Consider the following 12,188-nt stretch of genomic DNA (forward strand, 5'->3'; position numbering starts at 1 on the left):
GATTGAGACCAGCAAGATGGTTTACGCACTTCGTGAGGATGCAACCCAAGTGTCTCCTATAGAAGATATTTACCAGGCATAGACCACTTGGAGAAGACCTGGAGCAGTGACAGGACATGCTGGATGAATATTTCACCAATGGCTTAAGAACGAATTCCCTATACACAGTTGAAGAATGTAGTTTTTGATAGAGTGGCCTGGTCAATCCAACTCAATACAATCTTTATCTGTGGAAATGGGAGTGAATATGATGATCACCAGAATGTGTGGCCAAAGGAAGTAGGTACTTGATCAACATCTCCCACTAGTGGGGTTTAAATTAATTCTAGGCAAATTCTGGACATTCACAGTCAGGACAAATATGTGTGATACACAGTTCTGTGCTGAATCAATTTTTGTCTCACCCAGATTAAGAAAGAATGTATCCTGCCGAGGACTAATTTTCTATCACTACAAACAAGTTTAATTGTAAAGATTTTGTTTCCAAGCTTGTCTCAGTTTATCCAGGGATGTATCATCTAGTGCATTTCCAAATTCCTGATGTCTCACAGCAGTAACTTTTAAAACTTAACCCTTTGTGTAAAAAGACTTGCTTTTACTCAACCTTTTTATTCCATTGCTACTGCATGAACTAATAATGCCTTGCTGATATATTTATCCTGGGTTTTTATTACCAGATGTTAATGACCACCATATATATCCCCATTCTGGACCAATATATTGTTCCTCCATTCTTGATCTGTAATTATTTGTGCTCACTATTGACCTGTAATGTAAACCAGTTTTCATGTAAACAACACAACTGTCACACAGTGCAGTAATGTATTTTTTTTCTTCCTGAGGAAAATCTGTATATATTGTAGATATATAAAACAAGTTAGAAAATGTATATATGATGTAACATTCAGGTGGGCTGATAAATTTAGTTAACTGTTTTGAAAATTGGATCTTTTAACATTTTTGTTGATATCAGTGGTTGTTAAACTCAGCCCTTAGGACCCCATGTGGTTGCTGTCTTTTGTCCCTATCAATACCTGTTTCTAATTGGGCTTAATCAAGCTGTTATTTCCCAGTTTCCTTGTTTTGGGGTTAATGTAGAAATTCTAAAATAAAGTTTAGTAAATGTTTGTTACAATGAATTACATATTTACAGTATGTTTGTTACTTGTGGATAATTAAGATTTTCATCATCATCATCTGCTTTTCATGTGTTCTGGTAATTTAATCCACTATTTACTAATGAGCATATTAGTGGGTCTGATGATGAAGAAGATGCAGACTTTCAGCATGCAGTGTTGCTTGTCCAGATTTCTGATCTTGTCTTTATTCAGTGTCATTATCAGGACATATTTAAGGGAGCAAACGACACAGAAAAAAGTTACAAAATGTATGCATGATGTAACATTCAGCTGTATTCAGGGGCTTCATTAATTGATTTGAATGTTAATGTAGTTTACATTTTTTTAGTTTCTTTATCAAAGAGTCAGTTATCCCATTTTTGTTAAATATTTTTGTAACAATGGGTCATATTAAAAAGTAACAATGATAATAGAATACAATTACATGTAACAGCAGACATTATATATGTGCTTTTTAATAGCACTTCACAAAGAAGGCGAAAACATAGCCCAAACAGCCTTGAATTGGCTCAATTGATTTCATAGAGAGCAGATTCCAACCTGCAGCCTGTAATGCAAAAATGTCCTGCTGTTACCTGTTGATTGTGGAGGGTCTATTACTAATTGTAATTTCAATTTTTAAACATAACATTTTTGATAGATGGACCTCATGGTAAAATTATTGGTAGCTTCAGGCCATGACATAGAACAGGTCTGAAGCTTTGTAGATAAATTACAGAATCAGATAAACATTAAATCATTATAATGTTTAATAATGTAGTCATCAGGATGTTTTTAGTGTAGCTACTGTAAATAGAGTGCATATTTGTGAGTGATGCTTACATAATTCCCTTTATCTTATATTCTTTTCTAGATAATTGACTTTTTTTTTTTTAGTAACGTCAATTTGCAGAACAAATGAGCTGGTGTACCGGTGGTGCATCTTGTGCATGCATGCCCCTCACAGCATTTGACTAACTTTTGTTATTGAAACTATTTTCCATCAGAAGCGTCTATTGGTTGAGTAATAGAGGAAAATAAAAAAAATATACAAGCTGAATTAACTCCCTTCAAGGTAAATTTTAAACGGTAACTTTTTAAATTAAATTTCCACAGAATGTTTTTTCTGTTTTAAGATTAAGATTTAAGGTGAGCTTACAAATTTGCCAATACTTTTCAATGGAAGACTTTGAAATTTCAAATATTTGTACAGTGTGCTGTATTCAAAAATTTTAACAAAAAGTTAATTTTCCTGACAACTTTTCTTGAAAAATAAATATGTCAGAAGTCACATAAATGGTCCACTGTCAGTCAAGTAATTTAAAAGTGGACAAAAAGATGTGCATCTAGGCATGGTGATCATGGTGCTTTTTGCATTACATGTTAACACACCTAATAAAAAGGCAGAACAAAAGGCAAAAGACAGTTAAGATAAGATTATCATAAAAATACAAATATTTCTATATGTCTTAAATTATATAAAAATTACATTGCTGATTCTCTGAATGCAAAATAAGAGAAGCTGAAAGTGTTGGCTGGGATTGGCTCCAGCAGACCCCTGTGACCCTGTAGTTCGGATATAGCGGGTTGCATAATGGATGGATGAAAAAGACCAGCTAATTAAATTAAATCAATTAAAGGCTATATGTCTCACCGATTGTGAAAATGGGGCCCTCAGGACTGAATTTGGGTAACTACTGGTTTATTTAATCAAAGTGAAAGATACCAATTTTTTAAATATAATTGTAAAAACTAGTTATATACAAAAGTAACAAATAATAAAATGTAATTACATGTATTAGTAAAGCAAATTAAATATTTTCTTTAATATCATTATACATTATGATGTACTGTGGTTAAAACCAGAGTCCAAATAGGGTTATGGCAGCTGGAATAGCTTTCATAGGCACCAGAATCAAATTCAATATAAAAATTTGAAGAGGGAAAATCAATGTTGAAATCTAAAGCTAAAATTTTTGTTTGCGATGGGCAATAATAGATAGTAGGTCATTACAGACGTTTGCCAATAAATTTTAGTACCAGAGAAATAGTAAATGATTATAATCTGCACATAATGACTTCATGAGGTTGTCTTTAGTGTAACATAAAAAATAAGTACAGTACATGTTCATTCACTATATATTGTACATGATAACTTACAGAGCCACACTTAAGGAGCATAATCATGTCTAGATATGTTAGGGGACTTTTTCCTTTCCTCACTTGAACATTTTAATTTTACAGTTAAGAAGATCTTGGTACACTGGTTTGGCATAACTTCAGACAGCAAGGGAAGTAGGTTGGTGTGGCTGAGATTCACTCATACTGCTTTTGCAATGACAAGGTTTTAACCTACTAGTATGATTGTGTGAAGTTTCAATAATTTGTATTGAGAATCTGTTTTGCCATCAGAAGTGGCTATTAGATGTGTAAATGACAAAAAATATACAAAATGCACAATTCAAAATAACTTCTCTCAGGGTAACTTTGAAACAGTAAATCTATCAGTAATTGAAGTCACATAGGATGTCTCTTTGTTTCAAAATAGTTAATTTCGAAAATTCACCAATATGTTTAAACAAGTGATTTTTAATTTTACTAATTTCTACAGTACTTCTCTTTTAAGATATCCTAATGAAAATTGAAATTTGTTTGATAATTTTTCTTAAAACAATAAATGTACCACATTTTAGCAAGAGTGGTCCAATGGTAACCAGGTTATTTAATGTGGATGGACAGATATCACAATGGTAGTGGGTGCTTTTTGCATTTTATTTGCATGCACCTAAGATCATAATAAATAGCATCCCCAAATCTGCTTAATCCAAGTCAGGGCCATTGAAGTCTGGAAGTCTGGAGTTGACACCAGCAGCACTGGGTGCAAGACAGAATAACCCCTTGGATGGGGTCCTAGTCCATCATAGGCCCTATTTGGATTAACCAATTAAACAAACCAGCAACAAGACATTGAAGTAAATCTGCCACAGACGTAAAACAGTCCATCTCTACATAGACATCAGCTGAGGCTGGCAACAGGAACCAAGGTGCTGGATCGATGATGCAGCAGCACTACCAATTGAGCCACTGTGCTTCCCCTATTTATAAATCTCATATTAGAAATAGTAGTATTTAGCACATACATTAAAAACGAAGCAGTAGCTTGATTTGCCAACATTTAAAAAGCATCTCTTTCATACTTACTTCTTTGAATTCTCAAATTATGGCACTGGGGATAAAGACAACAACATCACTGAATCAATATATACTGAAAATTGACATAGTACAAAATGGACACTAAAAGTGACTCCTGGAGCAGTAATATAATAGGTAAATTCTGGCACCTGGTGTAAATAAGAAGTTTGTGTTATTCAAGAAAACAGACAGACGTCTGAGAAACAGGTATTGCTACCTTGTATGACCTGGGTCATTCAACAAGTAGCTTTGCTTCACCATTTTTGATTTTGAGGAAACTTGGCATATGAATTACACTTGCCTTCCAGAGCTCAGAAATATTTTTTGATTTTTTTTATTAAAATTTTTTTTAAAAAAGCCTTGAGATAGGGGCACTTTCCTTAATCACATACAGCATAAAAATGATAATTTGGACAGTTTTAACTTTTTTTCCTATCAAAGCTACACTACTCAGCTCAGCTCAAAATGAGTACTTTTAAATGGTACTTTTGCATAAGTCTGTGTTTCTTTTTTCAAGGTCAAAGTTCATATCACAAACTGCATTTCTTACTACTTTTAGTTAATAAAAAATGAAGAGCTTGGAGAAACAAGTCAGTTTAAATTAAACTATTGGTATAATACGTTTGCATGGATACTATGGTGTTAAAATAAAATTACCTGTTACATGGTCATCTTCATGACATAACCACACCAAAAGTATTCCAAGTTTGTTAAAAAAATTGTAGCTTCTGAGCCTAAAAGAAGCATGTTGGGGGAAAGTATGGTGTTCAAACAGATCAAAAATTGTGTTGTTATGCAAAGGGGTTTACAAGCTGGGAGGCTCTGACACTAATCTCAATTGTTTTTTATCCTCTTATTTTTGTAAAGCAGTTATTTTGTTGAGTAGGGGGAGAGAGAATAAGCTCATAAGCAGAAAAACACAAACAAACAAAAAAAATCATGTGCTTTATTGTACTGACAGTAAAATGAATTCTAGTGCTCCAGTATGTCCTGGCAATTGTGTTGAATGTTAATAGAGGAAAAACTAAGCTTGAAATTTTGATTATGAAAAATCACACAAATTTTGTGCCAGATGCTTTTGCCAGGACACAAAATTTCTGTCTAGGCTCAGTAAATTAAAAAAAAAATCCCATTTTCAGTTCTGGCTCTTTTTTCTCTAAAACCTTGATAGCATTCTTACTAATCACACTAAATGTTAAATTTCTACATCACCTATCCCTCTCTTCAAAAGTCTTGTACAAGTTTAATAGGTTTAGTATAAAGAATGTTATTCTGACAATTCTCTTCAACATTCAGTAAAACCTTTTTTTAAATTAAATCTCTAGTTTTACATGCTAAGTAATGAATAATACAAAGTTATTTTTTTAATTTTGGCATTGCTGTAAGTGAAAGGAAACAAATGTATAATTTTGATTTTTTTCTTGAATGGATTCTGCAGTTTTAATTCTCTCTCTTTATGGATTTCTGCCAGTTTCTCTTATTGTTCACTTAACTCATTATAACATGAACTACAGTAATATTCTTAATCTGTGGCCGAAATCTCAAAGTCAAATGATTTACTTAAAACTACAAGCAACTTTTCTGCAATTTCAGTCATTTTCATTTTGAGACCAGATAATTTGGCATCTGTTGACAATTTAACTACTTTTACAAGGGAAATACCAAGAGCGATACATGCTTCATTTACAGAATCAACCAATACAAACCCAGGTTCATAAATGTCATTGTTTTTATTTTCTCCCTGAGCTCTTTAAACTAATTGATTTAGAGACTTATTCAAACACTTGTACTATAGGGTTTTTCCAGGAATTTGAATCATAAATAGGATTCTTGGCAGACATACACTTAATGTAAGGTTTTTATAGTCAGAAATGGGATCTCAGTTGACTGTCTACTGTAAATTAAAATTTCGTGAAAATACCAATTGTGCATTCCATTTTGCATTCGTCAATGAAAGACACACAATTACATCATCACAATCACATCTTGATTATAAAAATAAAATTAGAGTCAGACAATTAAGGTAATAAAAACAAGAACTATTTATAAGTATCACACAGTACTGAGGGGAACAGGACACTAATAAAAGGCACCATGACACGGGAACAGCACCTACTCTGTCAGAGTTCAAGTGCTGCTGACTCAGCAGACACCGGTCATACCTGTTAAGACAAGCCTGGGTGATGCAAAAAACTTCTTAAAATGGCATGATTCACAAGTACATTTGGAAAACAAGGCAAATCTGAGTTAACTGTGATTAAAAATAACTATGATTAGATTTAATGTGGAAATTAATAGAATAAAGATGGTGGATTTTAATTATCAAAATATTTTAAAATAATTATTAATTGACTCTGCGGTGGGCTGGCGCCCTGCCCGGGGTTCGTTTCCTGCCTTGAGCCCTATGTTGGCTGGGATTGGCTCCAGCAGACGCCCATGACCCTGTAGTTAGGATATAGCAGGTTGGATAATGGATGGATGGATATTAACTGACTCAGAAATGCCTAAAGGCTTAATTGAAAATAATTTTAACAGTGTTCTTGCTTGACCTCAACAACCACAGAAAAATTTTAAACAATTATTCACATGTGCTGTTCCCTAATTGCTGGTTTAAGTGTAATTCTGCTGTATGTTACATATGTACTGTCTTTCTTTAACTACTGTTAAACTGTAGGATCTAAGTGTCTGTACAGTTCTGTTTTGCACTATGTACATTAGGCCATTCATCTACTATTCCTATTTATTGTAACTAATTATATATCATCCAAATGTCTTATGGCCCCTATATATTTCTTTACACAACCAATCCCCACCATTGTAAAATTTCACTATTCTGTAGCAATGTATGTTATAGTAATGATCCTAATCTATTTTACAGTGCCCTCCATAATGTCTTGGACAAAGACACATTTTTCCTTGATTTACCCCCACTGCTTAAGAGTTTAAAATTACAAATCAAACAATTCGTACATGATTAAATTGCACATTGCAGACTTTAATTTAAGGGGATTTGCATAGATTTCAGTCAAAGCATGTAGAAATTACACTTTTTATCCTGTCCAAAATATTTAAGGGTGCCATTATATTTGGGACGATTAGTATCACAGGTGTTTGTGATTACTCAGGTGTGTTTGATTGCTTCATTAGTGTAGCCACAAGACATCTAGGCATGCTTCTACCCTTTGTAGTCTGTAGGTGCCATTGTTCAACATAAGGACAAGAGCTGTACCAATTAAAGTCAAAGAAGCCATTATGAGGCTCAAAAACAAGAATAAAACCATTAAAGACATCAGTAAAACCTTAGGATTACCTAAATCAACTGTCAGGAATGTCCTTAAGAAGACAAAACACACTGATGAGCTCAATAGTCACAAAGGGACTTGTAGGCCAAGGAAGACCTCCACTGCTGATGACAGAAGACTTTTTTCTATGGTAAACAAAAAACAAATGCCTGTCCAACAGATCAAAGACAGCCTTCAGGAGACAGATGTTTATGTGTCAGAAATTACAATCCGCAGAATACTGAGGCCACATTCAAGATTCAAACCACTAGTTAGCCACAAAAACATGAAGGCCAGATTACAGTTTGCGAAAAAGTACTTACAGAAGCCTGCAGAATTCTGGAAAAAAGACTTGTGGACAGACAACACAAAGATTAATATCTATCAAGAGTGATGGCAAGAAGAAAATATACAGACAAAAAGGAACTGCCCAAGATTTAAAGCATACCAACTCATCTGTTAAACATGGCTTTGGCATGTATGGCTAGCATTCTTATCTTCACTGATGATGTAACTGCTGATGGCAGTTTGGCAATAAATTCTGAGGTGTGAAGAAACATCTGCCCAAATTATAGTATGCATGACTTCTTGCATGGGAGTGAGTCAAAAGGTATAACACATGTGGGGTGTTCCTCGTACCAGTGAGTCAGGAGGCGCCGAATAAAAAAAACCCCTTTAAAGTGATTTTAAAGCGTTCGTATACAATTCTTAAAAAAACAGAAAAGAAAAAAACGGTTCAGCTAATAATGAGTTTAAAGAGCAATTAAAGGTAAAAACATGAATTTGAGAACTCTTGCTCTAAACAACCCAAAAGAAAGGAAAAATGTTTGCCAAATGTTTACATTTCCGATTCCGTAAAAGGACAAAGTAATACATTTTTCAGGGATACATAACACGGCTTATGAATCAGATCGTGCTGTTTTCCAATTATTTTTCTAGTTTTATAATTACGGAGGATTGTATGGGCTATGTTGGACTAGCTTCTGTCCCACTCTTCTACCATAAAATAAGCACGCTTTTTAACATATGGATAATTCTAATAATGCACTTATAATGTATTTATTCGCCGCCCTTTTCGACAGGTTTCAGGCAGCAATACGGCAAATTCCACATAAAAGAATTTTCATAAAAAATACGCTATTCCTGCTTTTTTTACCCACGTAACTCCATAAGTTACTGACCCATTCCTTAAACGTTCTTGCTCGAGTACCCATCAACACACGAAGCCAACGTTGTTATCGTGAGCTACAGTATACAGGTTGGGTAACTTTCTTGAGAAATGCAGATCAGCTCCTCTAAATAAAGAAATTACAAAAAAAATCTTATGTCTATTAACGCCTATTTCATATTTTAATATAATTTCACTTATACGCATATGATTGCGTTTAATTTTCTTGTGCCTCGCTGTCTCTCTTTAAGAAGCTTACCAATACTTTTCGTACTTATATTAGGTGTTCCTTGCAGGTAAGGAACCAAAGTTCCTATCTCTTTACGCGAGATGTCGCGCGCGACTCCCTGAAGTTTCATTTCTTCGCCTGCCTGACGTCACTTCCTGCAGAGCCCTGTGCAATTGTCGAGGGCAAATAATGGCGGCTGCGCAGCTAACGGATGAAGAGCTCTTAGCTGAACTTAAGCGACTCGGTTGTTCCCCCGGTCCGGTTACCGAGAGCACTCGACCGGTATATTTGAAAAAGTTGAAGAAGCTACGAGAAGAGCAACAGAAGGGTAGTAGGGCGAACAAAACGAGAAGCGTCGGCGCGGCGGGAGCGTCTGCGCCTGGAGCCAGGCCGGCCAGCCGTGACGTCACCCGCATGAGCGCCAGCGGCGGCAGAAGCTCTGGAGGTCGGCTGGCGCTCAACAAAGAGTACTTGGAGACAGCGAGCAAACCGCTTTTGGGCTTTAGCTCGGACGAGTCGGATGCAGAGGTGAACCAGAAGGGCGACCTGAACAGCACATCTAGTCGAAGAAGAGATCGGTCGTCAGGGCAGCATCACTACCACCATTACTACTACGAGCAGCTTAGGCCGGCGTTCCCCAGCAACAGAAACCAAAGGCTGGACGTGAGTAGCGATCCAAACTTTGATAATTTAGAAGGGAAGAAGAGCAGGGAAGGGAGCCCATTCTGGTTGGGAAAGAGAAAATGCACTACGGACTTATTTTACAGTACGGAGCCTTTAGTCAACGGTGAGATCAACGAGGAAGATGAGCGAGAGCAACGAAACGGCCGTGGGCTCAATAGCAGTCGGTTCGTGTACAGTTGCAGCAAGCCGCAGGAGGAATACTCCGACTCGGAGGAGGATAGGGATGAAGAGGATGACATGCAGAAGCAGCACCACCCCCGTAGTCGCCGTCTGAGTCCCAGACGGAGCCTGACTCCTTCCGAGCTGTCTGCTCATAAAAGTGCCAGGGGGTTGGAGAACTGCCAGGAAAGAACAGGAGGCGGCGTGAGCGCAATGCGCGACAAGTATCCTGAAAGGAGTCTAGACGAGGTGGAGAGTATAGACTGGCGGGGGTCCGCTATAGGCAGTATTAGTGAGAGTGCCAGTCGCCGCCCCCCCTACTCGGAGAGAAAAGCTGACTTGCCGTCGAACGTAATGCTGAGCAGTCCGACTCTTGACAGTAACCATGTGGATCTTGGAAGTTACTCTTCATTCACAAAGCCCAGAGTGTCCATATACAATAGTTTCAGCGGCGCCACCACTACGACCACCAGCAGCAGTTGCGGTAATGCTTCAGTTCGCACTAATCACTCGAATCATACCATCTCCAACCACGTAACGTGTAAAGTCCCCCAGAGCAAGAAACTGACTGAGCCGGAAGAGGAGCTCCTGCAGCAGTTTAAAGGGGAAGAGGTGTCCGCCACCAGTGGGGTCAGCGCCCACTACCTGTCAATGTTCCTTTTAACTGCCGCTTGCCTTTTTTTCGTCTTGTTGGGTCTTCTGTACCTAAGGATGAGAGGCTCTGGAAGCGTCGAAACGGCCGTGGCAAGTGAGTAAAAGATTTTTGACACTTTGTTTTTTTTTTTCTTTGCCATCCAGGCCCAAAGTACGTTGCTATGTAGATTCTTCCCCGTCTATAGGTTAGTAGTTATCTTTTCCACAAGTACTAATTTTGAGGCTTTTGTAGAATTATCAGTGACAGCTTTTTACTGTAATGTCAAGTTAGCCAACATCACCTGTGCAAGAATAACTCTTTACTGAATCATTTGAGAACTGAACTACATATGTAGGCAGTCTGTCTATTAGAGTTGACTTTCACTGCACCTAAAATCGACAGAGAGCAGATTTTCTATTGTCATTAGTGTGGATAATAACAAAAGTAGCACTGACATTCTGAAATCAACCTAATAGAATTTAGGATTATGTGAGTGAGAGCCAGACTTGGCAACAATAGGCCAAAGGTAGGGGACACCATGTCACTAAAGCCACGTTGGAATTATCAATACACCTAATGTGCATGTCTCCTTGATTTGGACCTGAATAACCCATAATACTAAATGAACGTAAGAAAACTCTGTACACAAAGTTAAATTAAATATTTGTTTTAGTGCACTTAAATTACAAACTGGTTATTTTTTTGTTAACATAAAAAGTTAATTTTAATCACATTTTTTCACAACATAAACCTGAATTGCCATGTTTGTATCCCAGATTGTATATGAAAAAATATGTAAAACCAGCTATTTTTTATTCACCTTGGGGCATCATATTGTACCCGCCATTCTTCCATTTTTTTGTAAAATCTGCTTTTATTGAGGTCTTTTTTTATAATGTGATTAAAGAGAGATTGTTTCCATGTTTTAGGTAAAGTTAGTTTAATCAAGTCATCTACATATTATTTTTTTATTTATTAATTCTAGAATTCCCTCTGCAATTTTTAGTTGTGCTATTGCCCAAAGGAGGAATGTGGTTAGATGAAATGTATTAAGAACCACTTGTCTAAATGTTAAAAATCAACTTGCATTCAAAGCAGTACCCATCTGTCAGTTTGTACTTGTATCAGTGTCGTGCTGTATGTAATGTTTGTTTCTGAAATTACATTTATTATGCAGGTTAGGGTTATAGTTGTTTTGTTATGTAGATGCTTCACTTTGCGGAAGCTGCCTGATTAGTTTACTTGAGTCTAATTCATGCCAGGGACTTTTCAGAATGTCACGTGGAATCTTTGAAATTTAAGAACATTTTTAGATGGATAGTGAAATTTTGTGGTGCGCTGGAGTTTGCATTTTCTCCCCGTGTCTGCGTGTGTCTCCGGGTGCTCTGGTTTCCTCCCTCAGTCCAAAGACATGCAGGTTAGGTTCAATGATCCTGTTAGGATATAGCGGGTTGGATAATGGATGGATGATTATACTGCAGTTTTTCTTCGCTGTAGCTGACATCAGCTTTAAGTGTGTTCTGTACGTTTCTTTTTATTGGAGGGAGATGTTCTTCAAGCTAGTAAGTTTAATGTACGTTTAATGCAGCAGCTATGAACTATAAGCAGCATCCAAAAAGCAACATCTCAATGTTGAACTTTTTTATTTTTTTTTTTTTTGCAAAGTAAGTTTCTCAAGGCCAAGGTAAAATACCAGATGAAATTGGCACAAAAGTCAAGACAG

General features: G+C 36.6%; 1 protein-coding gene across 1 annotated transcript in view; it reads left to right on the plus strand.

Moving 5' to 3' along the window:
* The first annotated feature begins 9,137 nt into the window (after nt 1–9,137).
* The window catches only part of lemd3 (LEM domain containing 3), a 49,256-nt gene continuing 46,205 nt past the window's right edge, over nt 9,138–12,188 (plus strand). Inside the window, exon 1 of the mRNA XM_039769736.1 lies at nt 9,138–10,579. Coding sequence (XP_039625670.1) covers nt 9,178–10,579 — 1,402 coding nt within the window. The 5' untranslated portion in view covers nt 9,138–9,177. The remainder of the gene's footprint in view (nt 10,580–12,188) is intronic.

This window comes from Polypterus senegalus, chromosome 11 (genome assembly GCF_016835505.1).
Source record: "Polypterus senegalus isolate Bchr_013 chromosome 11, ASM1683550v1, whole genome shotgun sequence".
Taxonomy (NCBI): Eukaryota; Metazoa; Chordata; class Cladistia; order Polypteriformes; family Polypteridae; genus Polypterus; species Polypterus senegalus.